Genomic DNA, 18,606 nt, shown 5'->3' with positions numbered 1-18,606 from the left:
CTTTACTCATGGAACATTGACAATGGCTTTTGTTTTTCCACTGACAAAACCGTCTGTATGAATTTGTGCTGGTGCAATTGGTTTCTCTCACCATCTTTACATCTTGGGCCTGTTGCACTTCTGTTCACTGGAACTATGAAATTCCTGGGGCTCATGCTTGATAGGACACACTCTTGGTTCTTGCACATGTCTTACCTGGCAGCCCACTGTATGCGGTCCCTCAATTTCCTCCATGTCCTCAAAGATACCTCCCAGGCTACAGATCGAACCACCCTCATCTGTTTGTACCGGTCCCTTGTCCATTTGAAACTAGACTATGGGTGTTTTGTTTATGATCTACACATATGTCCCTCTTATGCCGTCTCAATACTGCCCACCATCGTGGCAGCCATTCAGCCACTGGTGCCTTTTACACCAGCCCAGTTGAGAGTCTGTATGCAGAAGCTGCTGAACTACTACTTGACTTTCTCCTTAGCAGTTATGCATGCCATTTCTCTGCCATGTGTGGCCACACATCCAATGCCTCCTTCTTTGATTACTCCTTTGTTTTCCAGTATGGAGTGCATCCCTCTTCTCTGTTACCTCCTGGAGTTCACTTTCAGCTTTTGTTCCTGTAGCTTAACTTCACACTACCTGCAACTTTGCCGGTGGGTGTGAACCCTTCGCCACCTTGGGTTTGTGTGGCAGCCCATGTTCACCTTGGCCTTCATTTGAACCTAAGGACACTACTCCAGCTTCATTGTATTGCCTTCAGTTTCATGACCTTTGCATGGAACTCCGTGATAGTACCTTTGTGTACACTGATTGCTCTCGGACTGACCATGGTGTAGGGTGTGCCTTTATCATTGGCGCCAATGTTTTTTGGTATCGGCTTCCGGCTCATTGCTCAGTATATACAGCAGAGCCTTTCTCCCTGTATCAGGCCACAGAGTACATCCGACAACACAGGTTTTTCAATTGTTTCCTCTGCTGAGATTCTCTCAGCACTCTTCAAAGCCTCTGTGTGATGTGCACTGCCCTTCCCTTAGTGCGATGGGTCGAGGAAAACTTGTCACTTGCTCGCTCTTGATGGGACCTCTGTGATGATTATCTGGGTTTGTCGTCATGTTGACCTGCCAGGAAATGAGTCTGTTGACACTGCTGCCAAGACCTTGGCATCCCCACTGGTCCTCCCTTCGTGGTAATAAGCTCCAGGTTATTAAGCCTCTCCCAGTGGCTTGGATGACCCCCTATCAGCCCTCCCACTGTGAGGAGGTCATTTTAACTAGGTTACGTATTGGGCACTGTCTTTTTAGCCATCACTATTTGTTAAGTGGTGCTCCCCCACCACTCTGTGCACATTGCGTCCACGTTTTAACTGGCCACTATTTCCTGATGGAATGTCCATTTTTTAACAGTTTATGTTCCCGCTTGGGTTTGCAGTCAGTTATCGGCCATTTTAGTGAATGACGCACGGTCTGTCAACCACCTTTTACTTTTTATCTGTCTTAGTAATGTGGTGAAGGCCATTTAATTTTTAGTTCTGGACCTCTGTTTCTCTATGGTGTATTTTATAGACCTTTCTCCACCCCCCCTGTTTTTAGCTGTTTTGTCTTATGTCTATTGAGATTGAAGTGGAGCAATTTTTTAACTCCTCTCTGTCTTTGTGTTCTATAGTTTTGACATGATCGCATATGACCCTAGCTGGTCCCCCTGCTGCCTACACCTGTGCATATTTGTGTGTTCCGAGGAAGGACTTTAACCAAAATTTTGGCATACTCATCTTCAGCTTGATGAGTTAACCTATTCTTATACACATACTAAAGTGATCTTAAATTGTGATATGAATTTGTGGTCACTACATATCTTCATGAGGTGAAATGTTTAGTATTGTGAAAAGAGACTTTAAAAGTGACATACTGTTTTTCAGATTTAACCGTTCCTTCCTGATTCTGAGAGACCTACCCTTCCTTTTTTTTTAATGTTACCCCAACATGTCTCTCTCTCCTCCCTGAAGGAGGAACTATTTGTTCCAAAAGCTGTAAGCTGTGCCTTCATGTGTAGTATCTATTGACAGTACTACACATATTCCTCCTGAAGGTAAACTAGTGGCCAACAATTCTGTCCCACAATTTATTAGTTTTCTCAGTTGAATTTGACTCTGACACAATGAAAGTAGTTTTATTATTTGATGGGAAACACTTAACGTCACCATCATTGTTTTGTGAGAACCTGCAACATTTAACACTTCTTAAACTGATGAATCCTTCATAAGAATGAGTGAATCAATTAATTTAAGTATCAGAAATTAGCTGTTGCATTTTCAAGTTTTCAGTTGTCTGATATGTTATACTGTTACCAATCACAGTTTTATCTCTAGAATTAAATAACTTCTGTTTTATCCTTTGCAAACAACTTAACCACCTCAATGCTAAGCTTATATTTTATGAAGGAGCAATTTGTATTGAAGGTCAATGCTTCAAACTGAGAAAAAATAAGATTAAAATACTAAATTTAATAAATTGTTGTGATTCTTTAAAATTGTACCAAATGCTGAACTATGTGCAATACTCAATATTAAATTCTTAAATATTATGACAACAGTGCCGCTGGAAGTATTGTTGTGATGAAATAATCACTTAATCATTAGTGTAGGGTATATTAGCAGATTACAGTATGTGATAAACAGATTCTAGTCCAAAATTATTAACAACAAGCAGAAATTACCTTTATTTCCTGAAGAGAGACTTCAATAAACAGCTTTTTTTCAAGCATATGTGTTGCCACTTACTGGGAACATGCAGAAATGAAAACAAGTGATGCACTGAAAGCATATTGGCTTCAGTACATGCTACAATCAGGTACCACAAAGAAGTAGAAAAAATATAATTTGGGTGTAGCATTTATGTTTCATAAAGACCGACTAGGTTAAATGGTGCTTTATAACTGGCTTTTACTCCTTATGTTTCAGAAAAAATTATGAAGTACACTTAACTCCAAATAGAATTCCACTTATATAAAAATTTCTTCAGCATTGTAGTCCATGAACTTCAGTTCTCAGTAAAAAATGCATTAATGGGTTAGTGAACTGAGAGAGTGCTTTCATTGTTTATTGAAAAAGTGTATAAATGTTACGTGCTTGTGTTTTATCTGAAACTTAGGGAACCCCCTTGTAATTTATTACTTTGGCAGAAATTTTTACAAGCTGCAAAGTGAAATATTACTCTGAACTTATGTAGCTTACAATGATACAAATTTGTCAGTTTAATACAAATTACCAATGTTATTTTATCTAGTCACACTTGTTTGCTGAAAATTCAAATACATCATTCATACACCATTGTCACACAAGTTGGCGTCATGCACTGAATCATACTGTTTAATACATTTTCATTTGCACCATTACTTATGAGAACATAGCAACATTTCCAAAAACCTTACTGACCATGACACAAAGATTACCAGTACAGTGCTCACACTGACAAAAAAAAAAAACACACTTTCTCTGCTACTTTGTTTCTGAAAGACCATTACAGTTTATGTTCTGCTCATCAAGGTATGTATTTGCCCATATATTTCACTGATGGTGTGGTCATCCCTGGGAAGACAACTTTTCCATCTACCTTGTAATCATTATATACCATTTCAGTCAACAACTCATAGCCTGCACGCTGTGCTTGTTTTTGAGAGGCCATGGCAGTGAAAGCTGTTGCTGTTGCCTTCAGTCCAACACCTTTCACAAGTTGAAATCGAGCACGTAAAATCTCAAGTCCCACATTTTGTCCTCTGTATTTTGGTAATACAGTTAGTCCCACAGCACTCATGTAGTGGTCCACCCCATAATGCTCAAATACATCAAGTTGCTTTGGTAGATCTTCCATCAACATACGCCAAATTTTTCTCATTGCCTCGCCTTTCACCTATAAAAGTAAATGTTCGTTAATTTTCATTCCCTTGGTATTGGCCAATGTTGCATATACTTAGTTTGATGTCAAATTCCTTGTGATTTATAAGTTTGAAACCATTAGCTATTGCCTGTATTTGTCACATAAATGTGGGATATTACAGAAGTGTTAGTTTCATTCATGATAACTGTGATAGGGAGACAAAAAAGGAGGATTTTCTGCTATTAGTTACAACATCTGCATGCATAAAATTGAATGAAATATTTAATTAAAGTGTTTGCACATGTATTTTACAACTGGTTTGGTGATTCCAGAAAAAAATAACGTATGGCAATAAAACAGTGCTCTGTATTTTTTCCTATTGTAATTTTAATTTCCTTTTGGAGTCCCTTTCCTTTGTAGGAGACCACCCCTTGGTGCAGACATTGAGTCTTACAATTGTGGTGGTATCTGATCTGAGTTAATTGTTTTAAAATTTGGAAGTAGAAGAAATTTTCTTTGAGATATTTGGCCAGCAAGGAGGGGAAGGGGTTGGTGTAAAGTTCCTGATTAGCAGGTCTTGCAGCAATGTCATGGATTCAATTTCAAAATTTGCCATAATGTGTTGTGTGCAATTTCTAGGTGACGTGTCCAGCAAAAAGGGGTATTGAGAGATTAGGTTGCATGCCAACACTGGGTTTTACCTTTTCTCTTCCATTCTTGATGAAAACCAAAACGCAATATTACACTGCACAAGCCCGAATACATACACACAACTGTATTCCACAACATATCAGGAGAAGGCAAGCACAAATCCCCTCCAGAATATGGCATTTATGGGTCTGCCTTGATGGAAAACTTTGTTTGTTATCCCCAGACTTTTTCAGTGATAATTTTGTCATGATCAGTGGATTACCCCCCCTCCCCCCCCCCCCCCTCCCACCACCCCGGCCCCCTCATGAACCATGGACCTTGCTGTTGGTGGGGAGGCTTGCGTGCCTCAGCGATAGAGATAGCCGTACCGTAGGTGCAACCACAACGGAGGGGTATCTGTTGAGAGGCCAGACAAACGTGTGGTTCCTGAAGAGGGGCAGCAGCCTTTGCAGTAGTTGCAGGGGCAACAGTATGGATGATTGACTGATCTGGTCTTGTAAAGTAACCAAAACGGCCTTGCTGTGCTGGTACTACGAACGGTTGAAAGCAAGGGGAAACTACAGCTGTAACTTTTCCCGAGGGCATGCAGCTTTACTGTATGGTAAAATGATGATGGCATCCTCTTGGGTAAAATATTCCAGAGGTAAAATAGTCCCACATTCGGATCTCCAGGCGGGGACTACTCAAGAGGACGTCATTATCAGGAGAAAGAAAACTGACGTTCTACGGACCGAAGCGTGGAATGTCACCCTTAATCAGGCAGGTAGGCTAGAAAATTTAAAAAGAGAAATGGATAGGTTAAAGTTAGATATAGTGGGAATTAGTGAAGTTCGGTGGCGGGAGGAACAAGACTCTTGGTGAGGTGAATACAGGGTTATAAATACAGAATCAAATAGGGGTAATGCAGGAGTTGGTTTAAAAAATGGCTCTGAGCACTATGGGACTTAACATCTAAGGTCATCAGTCCCCTAGAACTTAGAACTACCTATACCTAACTAACCTAAGGACATCACACACATCCATGCCCGAGGCAGGATTCGAACCTGCGACCGTAGCAGTCGCGCGGTTCCGGACTGAAGCGCCTAGCACCGCAAGACCACCGCGGCCAGCTAGTTGGTTTAATAATGAATAAAAAAATAGGAGTGTGGGTAAGCATAGTGAAAGCATTATTGTGCCCAAGATAGACACGAAGCCCATGCCTACTACAGTAGTACAAGTTTATATGCCAACTAGCTCTGCCGATGACGAAGAAATTGAAGAAATTTATGATGAAATAAAAGAAATTATTCAGATAGAGAAGGTAGTCGAAAATTTTATAGTCATGGGTGACTGGAATTCGGTAGTAGGAAAAGGGAGAGAAGGAAACGTAATAGGTGACTATGGATTGGGGGTAAGAAATGAAAGAGGAAGCCGCCTGATAGAATTTTGCACAGAGCATAACTTAATCATAGCTAACACTTGGTTCAAGAATCATAAAAGAAGGTTGTATGGAAGAAGCCTGTAAATACTGACAGGTTTTAGATAGATTATATAATGGTAAGACAGAGAAGTTTTAAGTTGTAAGACATTTCCAGGGGCAGATGTGGACTCTGACCACAATCTATTAGTTATGAACTGTACATTAAAACTGAAGAAACTGCAAAAAGGTGGGAATTTAAGGAGATGGGACCTGGATAAACTGAAAGAACCAGAGGTTGTACAGAGTTTCAGGGAGAGCATAAGGGAACAATTGACAGGAATGGGGGAAAGAAATTCAGTTGAAGAAGAATGGGTAGCTTTGAGAAATGAAATAGTGAAGGCAGCAGAGGATCAAGTAGGTAAAAAGACGAGGGCTAGTAGAAATCCTTGGATAACAGAAGAGATTCTGAATTTAAGTGATGAAAGGAGAAAATACAAAAATGCAGTAAGTGAAGCAGGCAAAAAGGGATACAAACGTCTCAAAAATGAGATCGACAGGAAGTGCAAAATGGCTAAGCAGGGATGGCTAGAGGACAAATGTAAGGATGTAGAGGCTTATCTCACTAGGGGTGAGATAGATACTGCCTACAGGAAAATTAAGGAGCTCTTTGGAGGAAGGAGAACCACTTGCATGAATATCAAGAGCTTTGATGGAAACCCAATTCTAAGTAAAGAAGGGAAAGCAGAAAGGTGGAAGGAGTATATAGAGGGTCTATACAGGGGCGATGTTCTTGAGGACAATATTATGGAAATGGAATAGGAGGTAGATGAAGATGAAATGGGAGATACGATACTGCTTGAAGAGTTTGACAGAGCACTGAAAGATCTAAGTCGAAACAAGGCCCTGGAAGTAGACAACATTCCATTAGAATTACTGACAGCCTTGGGGGAGCCAGGCCTAACAAAACTCTACCATCTGGTGAGCAAGATGTATGAGACAGGCGAAATTCCCTTAGACTTCAAGAAGAATATAATAATTCCAATCCCAAAGAAAGCAGGTGTTGACAGATGTGAAAATTACTGAACTATCAGTTTAATAAGTCACAGCTGCAAAATACTAATGTGAATTCTTTACAGACGAATTGAATAACTGGTAGAAGCTGACCTCGGGGAAGATCAGCTTGGATTCTGTAGAAATGTTGGAACACGTGAGGCAATACTGACCCTACGATTTATCTTAGAAGAATGATTAAGGAAAGCCAAACCTACGTTTCTAGCATTAGAGAAAGCTTATGACAATGTGGACTGGAATACTCTCTTTCCAATTCTGTAGATGGCAGGGGTAAAATACAGGGAGCGAAAGGCTATTTATAATTTGTACAGAAACCAGATGGCAGTTATAACAGTCGAGGGCCATGAAAGGGAAGCAGTGGTTGTAGCCTCTTCCCGAAGTTATTCAATCTGTATATTGAGCAAGCAGTGAAGGAAACAAAAGAAAAATTCGGAGTAGGAATTAAAATCCATGGAGAAGAAATAAAAACTTTGAGGTTCGCCGATGACATTGTAATTCTGTCAGAGACAGCAAAGGACTTGGAGGAGCAGTTGAGTGGAATGGATAGTGTCTTGAAGGGAGGATATAAGATGAACATCAACAAAATCAAAACAAGCATAATGGAATGTAGTCGAATTAAGTCGGGTGATGCTGAGGTTATTAGATTAGGAAATGAGACACTTAAAGTAGTAAAGGAGTTTTGCTATTTGGGGAGCAAAATAACTGATGATGGTTGAAGTAGAGAGTATATAAAATGTAGACTGGCAATGGCAAAGAAAGCCTTTCTGAAGAAGAGAAATTTGTTAACATCGAGTATTGATTTAAGTGTCAGGAAGTCATTTCCGAAAGTATTTGTATGGAGTGTAGCCATGTATGGAAGTGAAACATGGACGACAAATAGTTTAGACAAGAAGAGAATAGAAGGTTTTGAAATGTTGTGCTACAGAAGAATGCTGAAGATTAGATGGGTAGATCACATAACTAATGAGGAGGTATTGAATAGGATTGGGGAGAAGAGAAGTTTGTGGCACAACTTGACTAGAAGAAGGGATTGGTTAGTAGGATATGTTCTGAGCCATCGAGGGATCACCAATTTAGTATTGGAGGGCAGCGTGGAGGGTAAAAATTGTAGAGGGAGACCAAGAGATGAATATACCAAGCAGATTCAGAAGGATGTAGGTTGCTGTAGGTACTAGGAGATGAAGAAACTTGCACAGGATAGAGTAGCATGGAGAGCTGCATCAAACAGGCTCAGGAGTGAAGACCACCACCACCACCACAACAACAACAACAACAACAACAGTGGGTTTACACCCGTTTTCATTTTTTTTCGTTTTCTGACCCCCCCCCCCCCCCCCCCATGTCACTGCATTAACAGGTTGTTCCTCATACAATCTATCACATGATAACCTTTATGTTCCAGGTTACTTCTCTGGAAGCTTTATCTTTGAGCATAACAAATGCAGGTAATCAGTCCCCTGTAATGGTATGATTGTGTAACTGTTAGTTTGGCATCCACATCTGTTAGTATAGGGCAGTTCCCGTGAATGTATCACTTAGAGCCATATTTGTTGTTAACTGGATTCAGCTGTTACAAAAAATTTACACTGCTAGTTTCGAAAGCAATCAGAAAAGGTTACTTCTAAGCTATTAATTTATTCTGCACATTTATTTTTATATTGAAACTTGAAACTTTATGTGATTTAATTAATTTTGTTGTTACTTAACTTCTGTAAATAGTCAGCATTCAGCCCTTTATATAGACATATAACACCATGGAAACATGCTATATAATTAAAAGCAAGCTACAGTCAGAGGTGGATTTTCTATTTTTTCTAAAGTGTTTTGCAATCTATTAACAATCTTACATTACTTGGCAAGAAAGCAATCACATTTGTAGCAGCTGGCCGCGGTGGTCTCGCGGTTCTAGGCGCGCAGTCCGGAACTGTGCGACTGCTATGGTCGCAGGTTTGAATCCTGCCTCGGGCATGGATGTGTGTGATGTCCTTAGGTTAGTTAGGTTTAAGTAGTTCTAAGTTCTAGGGGACTGATGACCACAGCAGTTGAGTCCCATAGTGATCAGAGCCATTTTTTGAACATTTGTAGCAATGAACTCACAACATTCAAATTTTTGTAAAAGCAGGGAATGACAGAATGAGGCTTACTGAGCTAAGGAAAATCTTTCCTGTGAAATAAAGATAAAACAATAATCAAAATATAGGCAGTCAATTTGCAAGTACATATTTGTGAAGTGAAATTGCGCTGCTGGGTAACATATCAATACCATGTTGCTCCACTCTGTGCACTGTTACCTGAATGGATCCGTCATGGCATACTGTCCACAAAGTATTGTTCAAGCCTGTCACACACTATGGTAGCAGTCCTTCTGAGGTAATACAGTGTGTGAGAATGATTTCTGCTATGATGCATTGCATTTTTCATCTAGTTCCAAGCATACTCAATTTGGATTCAGATCAGTAGAGCAGATAACACATGCTGTTCCATTCAGTTGATTCCTGCCTCCTGGAGGAAGAGGAAGATGTTTACAAGGTGGTTGCAGTGTGCCCTGGCATGATTGCCTTGAGAGGTAAAACCCATGACTGAAAAGTTGACTGTAGGACTGGATAGTAGAGTAGAGAAGCCTGTGCAGATACAGCAAAGAGCTAAGTTAACACTTGACAGTGATAAATTACGGTATAACAGTCCAAAATATGACTGGCCGACATTTTTGCTGAAAACATTGGACTATTAGCTTGAAATATGCATTGAGATCTTAAATGATTATCATCAGGCATCAAACATGTCCTGAACTTATCGGTGAACAGATCCTGATCTCATTGTGCCACTGATCAGTGTTTCTTTCCAGGTGCTGTTGTGCGGCCACCGAACCTTATCATCATCATCAACATCATTTTCAGATTTCAATTTCTTAACATGTGGCAGTTCTGTGTAGGTGGGATTTGTACTGTCGCAATACCTGACAAAAATAGCGAAGCACCCAGAAGACATGGTCATACGTTAATGTCACTTTGTACTCGTGCATACCAACAACAGGCATGTAAATAATTGGAGACAGAAAGGCCACCAGAGTGCATTAGCTTTTTCATGTTTGTTGTTGTTACTGAGCCTTGTAGGGTATATAAGGGTGGTGTGAACAATATCAAATGCTGAGTGATTACTGTGAAGGACAATGAGATGATTCATACCCATGTGAGGCAGTGTTGTCACCATCTGACAGATTTTGAAAGGGGTCTCCTGCACTTCGTCATTTGGCTGGCTAGTCAAATTGTACAATATCAAATTGTTTGGGGGCATTTGGAGGTGTAGGTGGCCTGATGTTGGACTGCATGGGAATGTGAGGCAAGGCATACTCCTTGTTGAGGTATTGTGGATCAAGCCCATTGGGACCCCTTCACGTACGTGCCTGCTATCCAAAATCTCCCTGCACCATTGGTTGGAGTGCATCAGCAGCCAGAATAGAGAATTAATGCCCCACGTATCAGCTGTCATTAACACGACAACACAAATATCTATATTTCAAGTGGTGCCTGCAAGCATAGACAGCTGATAAATGGCATCATTTGGTGTTCAGTGATGAATAATGGTTCTTCGCTACCCCAGATGATGATTATTTTAGAGTATGGTGGTGACTTAGGGAGAAGTCCCATTTGCCCAATGCTTTGGAGAGGCATAGCAGTATTATTCCACTTTCAACAAAGCAGTGTGTATGTGTTGGGGGGGGGGGGGGGGGGGGGGCTGAGGGATGTGCACGTATGAACTGTCTGCATTATGTTGAGGTACTCCCACTCCCGTGGCCAGCAAGATCCCCAAGAACATGTGTGGCGCCAGCTCAGATCCCAACTGCATCCCAGTGCCATTATCTAGGATCCAAGATATCAAGGACTAGTTACAACAACTGAGGGCCAGGTTGCCTGAAGGGAGAATATAATGGCTTTATGACACACTTAAATAAGTGTGTGCATCCATAAAAGTCTGGGGTTAACAAACAAATTTTTCCATCAAGGCAGACCCATAAATGCCACATTCTGGAGGGGATTTGTGACTGCCTTCTCCTGATATGTTGTGGAATGTCAGTTGTGTGTATGTTATTAAGTGACAGCTGATTCGGGCTTGTGCAGTGTAATATTGTGTTTTGGTTTTCATCAAGAATGGAAGAGAAAAGGTAAACCCCAGTGTCGGCATGCAATCTAATCTCTCAATACCCCTTTTTGCTGGACATGTCACCTAGAAATTACACACAACACATTATGGCAAATTTTGAAACTGAATCCGTGACATTGCTGCAAGACCTGCTAATCAGGAACTTTACATCAACCCCTTCCCTCCTTGCTAGCCAAATATCTCAAAGAAAATTTCTTCTACTCCAAATTCTAAAACAATTACCTCAGATCAGATACTACCACAATTGTAAGACTCAATGTCTGCACTGCCAGGTTATTTGTAAATTTGACTCTATTTTGTAACTGGTGAAAAAAATTCACTTTTTTTGTTGGGCAGTGTAATTGTAACAGATGCTAAAGAGGCAAAATTGATCATGTGGAGATGGTTGTGTACTGTTTGGGTCTATACAGCCCTCCCAGTTGCCTCCAAAGAAGCTGTGTTCAGTACTGTTGCATTTTCCTCAGGTTACCTAAGAGCCATAATTTGTAGGTACCAATCATCAACTTATAGCATTATTTCTGAGTAACCACAACAAAGCAAATTGTCAGTAATTTGTTCCATATGACAGAGACAGAATGTTCAAATGACACCGCTATGGGAATGCCAATTCAGCAGGTGGCTAAGTGTGCTGAGAAGTCTTCTTGTTGTAAAGTAGGAAAAAGTGTGCAGTCTAAACTCAAATTCAGATTCAGATTCTTTATTAGTCATTCAGCATTGTTACATGCAATAGACTTTGTCAGTTCACTTAACCTATTAATTTTACAAAAAAAATTTTTACATATTTAAGTTGATATTGGGCATTTCTAAAAATTCTTCTAATGAATAGAATGGATTAGTTAACAAGAAGTTATGAACATTGTCTTTAAATAATTTGTCAGGCTTGATTGACCCATTTTTAGACAATTTGTTATATATTTTAATTGCCATATACTTATGACTATTGTTAGTTTTAGCTAATCTATTTTGTGGCAACAGCAGAGAAGTACACTTTCTTGTATAGTAGCCATGTCTTTCATTTGTTACACTTAAATTAGGTAGTTCAGCAAGTATGTAGTTAACACTGTCAAGAATATATAAATTAATTACTGTTAAAATTCTGTATTTAGTGAACAATGGTTTGCAATGTGTTCTATTATCTACCTTAGCCATCACTCTGATTGCTTTCTTCTGGATCACCATAATTTCATTTATTTTTCTGCTGTTTCCCCAGAGTATTAACCCATATCTTAAAACAGATTGAAAAAAGGCAAAGTACGCTGTCCTTACGTACTCAAATGTCACACAACACATCAGCCTCTTCAACAAATATATAACTCTTGACAACCTAACCACTATGTGATCAACATGAGAGTTCCATGTTAGACTGTTGTCAAGTACAATACCTAAAAACTTTGCCTTTTGTTTTTCTATTTTTGTAGTCTTTGATAGACTGAACCACATATTCTGAGTCTTTTCCTCATTTAATAGCAGACCATTGGCATTAAACCATGATGTTGCATTTTCTTTTGCCAATTTCATATCACTTACAAGGTTATCAAGTACGTGGTTTACAGATAGAAAAGTTGTGTCATCTGCATACATGTATGTCTTTACCTCTATATTTCCTGGTAAGTCATTTATGTGTACAAGGAAAAGAAGTGGTCCCAATTTAGATCCCTGTGGCAGTCCATGTTGAACCTCAAGTATGTTTGACAGATGACTTCCTGAACTCACCACCTGATTCCTTTTATTGAGGTATGACCATCTGAGGCACTCTTGACAGAGTTAAAGTCTGCAACAGGTGTGCTGTCATTTTCTTCTTGTAGTGTTATAATTATGGAAACTCCTGATCTACAAATTAAATTTTATTGCAGAAACTGTAACATATATAGTGACATACTTCAAGTATTTGACAAAAACATTTTCCACTTGAGTATGTCCCCATTACTGGACAGATGGGTGGCAACTCTTTAGTACATAACTTCCTGAAAAAGTTTGGAAAACTGTGCGAGGAGAACGTGTCACGGATACAGTGAACCATCTTTTAATCTGTCCAGAAAAATGTCCAAATTAATGACACATCTAACCAAAATATTGCAGCCTATATGGCCTTGGACTTTTAATTGTATTATTAGAAATGTGATTAACACTATGTTTGTATTTACTTTTAATGTCCTGATTTTTCTTACTTGTCATGAGAACGTATTAGAAATTTTTATTTTGCTAGAGCTCCTTCTTTGGTGCAGTTTTCTGCTTTCTCTTCGGCACTACTTGCAACAGCTTTCTCAGCTGCTTTTAAAAATTAGTGTTTAAAATATATTCCATATATAAATTGCCCTTTCTCCCATCCTGTTCAACAGAAATAGGATCATCTTCTGTAGCTCCTTTCCTCATCTCTCATTTAATGATATTTCACATTTGGTTTGATTTTGTCTGAGCTGTAAATATCACACAAGATGTACATATTCCTGTATTTCATTTTCTAACTTCATTTAATATTCTGCTGTATATAATATCAAAGTTTTTCCAAGTTAATAATGATACTGATTATTTTGTAAGTACTAATTTTTCATTTGAAGATGCTGTGATACCTGTAATGATCCAGTTTCTTCTATAGCATCCTGGTACTGAATTATGTTTCTGGGATAATTGATTTGAAGAATGGATGCAGACTTATGTAGAAACATTACAGCTGACATTGGGCACAATGTAAGCTGCACCCCAGTCAATACCTTTTAAGTGTTCTTTAAAACCATCCATAGTGTTTTCATTTAATGGTCACATTGTTTTTTTAAATGTTTGTGAACTGTACATGCAGGTAAGTTACAGAATGTGAATAACTGTATAGTTATCTGACTGTCCATTTACCACAGGGTAGGCATGTCTTTGTTGGACTACCATTGCTGTCTCCAGCTAATTGAGTAGGGAAACTAGGAATGGCTAACAGAATATTTAAATTGTTTTGTTGTCAGATTTCCCTCAGAAACATACAATGACATTGCCACAGATTAGTAATATTTTCCTTCTGTATGAGAGGCAGCATAACATAATTTTGCCACTTACACTTTACTATAAATTAAAAGTGCTTATTTTTGCACTCTTAGCTTACAGTTCATCCTCATCAGCTCTATTATTGTGTTCAACAATATGTCTCTATGCTGGTCCCATGTTTTACAATGCCATGTACCTGCCTTCATTTAGGCCTTCCCCTCAGTCTTTTCTCTACCCTTAAAATCCAACCAAGGACTTACTGTATTTACTCGAATCTAAGCCGCACTTTTTTCCGGTTTTTGTAACCCAAAAAACCGCCTGCGGCTTAGAATCGAGTGCAAAGCAAGCAGAAGTTCTGAAAAATGTTGGTACTTGGTAGGTGCCACCACAACTAACTTCTGCCGTTGAATATATGTAGCGCTACACAGGCATGCTTTGTAGGCACAGAGATAAATACTGGCGCCAAAACCTCTGCGTCAGTTAATAAATTTAAAAAAAAAGAGCAAGACGAGCTTTTTTTCTCCGCCCCGAGTTTCGACCACTGCATTTTCATACATTACCCAACGAAGTAAATACAAATTCCGTATTGTTCATCTTCGAAAGTAGCAGAATTTCAATGTACTACGAAAATCCGACTGGCAAGACTGTTGCTAATAGGATCCTGATGAAATGTGAATCACGTGCAGTTTTCTCTTCACCATAAGAACAATACGAATATAAACATTTTGCCATGTATTCTTTCGTGTTTGCTGCTATCTCATTTAAATCCTGTCTGCCTAATAAACTACGAAACTACAGTGAGACAACAGCAAACGCGGAAGAATATACGTATCGTGTCATGTTTATATTCGTATTATTCTTATGCCTAATAGTGATACAGTCAGAAATGAAGCACGGCAACTGACTGGATTTTTAAATCTAAAATGACTAATTTCTGTGCAGAATTTGATGTACTAAAGAAGCGGCCGCAAAGATTTTCAAACGGAGAAAAATTTTCGCCTAACTCTCGTTCAGAACATGTTCTATCAAACGCAGTCTATTATTTGGTTCTTGTTGATCATTATCAAAGAAAGCAGCAGTGTAAGTAACAACAAGTAGCAGTCACTTGCCATTGTTTCGCTAATGAGACAATTCCTCTCTTTTTTTAATTGTAAGCGGCGGTAGCGCGCACAAAATCAAGCCATGCCGCGGGCGGCGACAGGCCGTAAACACTCACTATCAGAATGCGACAAACAATGCATGACGCAGTACAGTAATGCATTTTCAGCTTAGAGTGACGTAAACGCCTATAACAAAGAAAACGGCACTTATCAGATCAAAGCAAAATAAGCAATCGATTCAAACCACACGAAGCACGTGAAAAAGGGAGGGTACCCGTATAAATACGGACGCAGCGCCTGACGCATAGCAATGGCTACCTGGTAAAGCTTAACTGCTAAGCTTACGACTCGAACCAAACTATTGTAGCTGTATCGTCTTTCATTCGACCTAAATTGTGTCTCATATTACAATGGACCAACTTTGTTGCGATTTGAAGGTGCGGCCTAAAACTTTTCTCTCCCCTTGAATTTCGAGTCTCAAATTTCAGGTGCGGCTTAGATTCAGGAATTTTTTTTTTCCTTGATTTCGAGTCTCATTTTTCAGGTGCGGCTTAGATTCGAGTGCGGCTTAGATTCGAGTAAATACGGTACTTGCTCCAGTATTAAAATTACAAAAGAGAGCCACACCATGCATTGCAAATGTATCACCTAGAGAATCCTGCAGAAATAAATTCAGGGAGCTAAAAATTTTAACAGTAGCATCAGAGAGAGAGAGAGAGAGAGAGAGAGAGAGAGAGAGAGAGAAAGTGTGTGTGTGTGTGTGTGTGTGTGTGTGTGTGTGTGTGTGTGTGTGTTTTTGCCCTTACAGTGTTAATATTATATTGAAATAAAAAATTAAATAGTGTGTCAGTATAAATTCTGTATAACGTACTATTATGACATTTCCTGTGAAAATTCTATAAAATATATGTATGTGTACTATTTTTTTGTAACTAGCTATGTATATGTGAGATTTATGTAAACATGAAGTGTCCAATATCATTGTAAGAAATTATCCACGGGCAAATAAAGAACGAAGAATAAAGCTCCCACTCACCTGGCCACATGTGTTGCCCTCCTCCACCTCTATTTCATTTTCATTTTGATCACAACTACACCTTCCACTACAGTCTGTGCCCTGGTCTATGTATTTATGTCTCAGTCTTCCAGTAATTCTCACCTTACATCTCGCGACTGCTGTCACTGAACAGCATAGAGTTTCTGAATGGTTTTTGCATTAAATATGCAGTTTGGAAAACCACACATCATTTAACAAGAGCTCTCCAAACTGATTTTGCTCTTCTACTTAAGCTGTGTTTAGTTTTTGTCTTCAGTAGTTCTAAATACTCATAAATCAATACAGTGACTTCATTGTTTTAATTTATATGATTCTCTTTTCAATGTGTTTTATCCTATTTTGATCATAACATAATTTGTTTTCCTCACCTATCATTTTTAATTATTTTAATTACACTGTTTACAGATGCTGACGGTTCAATCCCGTCTCCGGCCATCCTGATTTAGGTTTTCCGTGATTTCCCTAAATCGTTTCAGGCAAATGCCGGGATGGTTCCTTTGAAAGGGCACGGCTGATTTCCTTCCCAATCCTTCCCTAACCCGAGCTTGCGCTCCGTCTCTAATGACCTCGTTGTCGACGGGACGTTAAAACACTAACCACCACCACTACAGATGCTGAAAGCTGCTCTCTATTCATATTGGACTACCATGAATAGCCAGTTAATTTGTGATCACTTACATTATGTTTCTCTATCCGTGTGTTCTCCTGTCATCATAAAGATAAATTTCATCAGTTCCTTTCTAGCTTTAATGTTGTTCAAAAGGAACAGACAATTAATTTAATTTAATTCTACAACCTATTCCTTCCCTGCTCCCACTACTCTCATCCCTGTGTAAACTTACATGTTTTACATGAATTACTTAACTGATGATTTTATGTAGGGACATGACAATCTTCAATGAGCAGCCCACTATAATTCCAGCAATAGAGAAGTCCATGATGTATAAGTTTAGTAATGTTAATGTTTTGCTAGTAATGGATATTAGCTGCCTGAATGAAAAGGGGGAAGGCAGACCTACTGTAAGTGGAATGTGAACAATGTTATGATTTGACATTTTTTGCTAAGACAAACCACTGTGATTAATGTAAATCATTTCAACAGCCAGAGAAGTTCCTAATGTTAACTAGCGACTGGATTTAGCACCTATGAATTACTGAAAATTCACTTTCATTTAAACATTAAGCCTAATTATTACATAGTTATGTTTATTGAAATATTTTGCAAGAACCCAAGTATGATCTTTGTCATAATAAGATTACAATCAATGGAGATGAAAGATGGAAATTATTCAGTAACTGTAAATTCCAATATGTTTACAAAATGCTCTTGTTTACAAAATGCTCTTACCTCATCAGGATTTGATTTCTCTCCTTTGCTGACAACACATGTTATATTGGTCCCAATGATTTCTTCTTGACCATCTGGATATTCTCTTATAGCTACAAGACCAACATTCTGCTTTAGTGATTCCTTCCACATTATTCTAGTGTCTTCCATAGATGTTTTATCTGCCATTAAATTAATTGTCTTGCAAATATCCTCATCTCGGACAAAGTATACCATCATGAGTCTGTCAACAATTTCTTCATGCATTTCAGGAGTGGCATCCTGTATTCTGTAGACGAGCTTAGAACCATCTGCTAAAGTTGTTTTGCCTTCACACCTAGCCCAAACTTGAGGAAATGCAACATCAGCTGGCCTCTTCCAGTTTGATGGCATTTTGTTTATTTTGATTCAGTGAACATAAAATGCTGAAACCAAGGGATTTCTGTGGCCTTCTTATATGGTGTCGTTGACTGAACTGTGCCACATGAGAGGTCATTATCATGGTTATGAAATGAAGTAAGATCTTATCTAGAATTTCTGGCACTTTGGCTTGAATAACATGATAAAAGGCAGGGATTGTTTAGAAGGTCATAAGTCATCTTATCTCTAGAAAAGAACTTATTTTGTTATCAGACACTCCCACCTCTTAAGATGTTTTTTTTTTCCTTCCTGCCTTATGTAATTGTGTATTTCTTATAAGTCATCTCCAAAGACAGAGAGCCAGGGAATGTCAAGAGGCAGTACATTTGTGTTAGTGAAAGTAAAGAAACAAATTGTTTAAATGATGGATGTACAGCTTTATCTTGCCTTAACTTACTACTTAATTACTTACTTACTAACTTACTTAAGTCATAGATAAATCTGCCTCAATTTTTGTAAAAGAAGAGAGAAACACAAAATATTAAACACTAAAATGTAATGTATGAAATAAATGATTCCTTATGTTAAAGATAAACTGAAACAAAAAAATCACCCATTGTAGGAATATTGCGAAAATAACAAGA

At 38.7% G+C, this 18,606-nt stretch overlaps 1 protein-coding gene across 1 annotated transcript; it reads right to left on the bottom strand.

Moving 5' to 3' along the window:
- Nucleotides 1-3,171: 3,171 nt before the first annotated feature.
- LOC126416463 (uncharacterized) lies at nt 3,172-18,128 on the bottom strand. The gene is made up of 2 exons (XM_050084198.1): nt 17,624-18,128; nt 3,172-3,899 (listed from the first exon to the last, which is right to left on the bottom strand). The coding sequence occupies exons 1-2, from the start codon at nt 17,993-17,995 to the stop codon at nt 3,531-3,533; spliced, it is 741 nt and encodes a 246-aa protein (XP_049940155.1). The 5' UTR covers nt 17,996-18,128; the 3' UTR covers nt 3,172-3,530.
- Between the last annotated feature and the right edge of the window lie 478 nt (nt 18,129-18,606).

This window comes from Schistocerca serialis, chromosome 8 (assembly GCF_023864345.2).
Source record: "Schistocerca serialis cubense isolate TAMUIC-IGC-003099 chromosome 8, iqSchSeri2.2, whole genome shotgun sequence".
NCBI classification, from domain to species: Eukaryota; Metazoa; Arthropoda; class Insecta; order Orthoptera; family Acrididae; genus Schistocerca; species Schistocerca serialis.
The sequence above is the reverse complement of the archived record's forward strand: the minus strand, read 5'-3'. Positions and strand labels throughout refer to the sequence as shown.

Bases quoted from the DNA above. Each gene is read 5' to 3' on its own strand.
- LOC126416463 (XM_050084198.1), bottom strand. From the start codon at position 17,995: ATGCCATCAAACTGGAAGAGGCCAGCTGATGTTGCATTTCCTCAAGTT. The intron at 3,900-17,623 runs GTAAGAGCATTT...TTACTTTTATAG, and splicing joins AGAAATCAAATCCTGATGAG to GTGAAAGGCGAGGCAATGAG.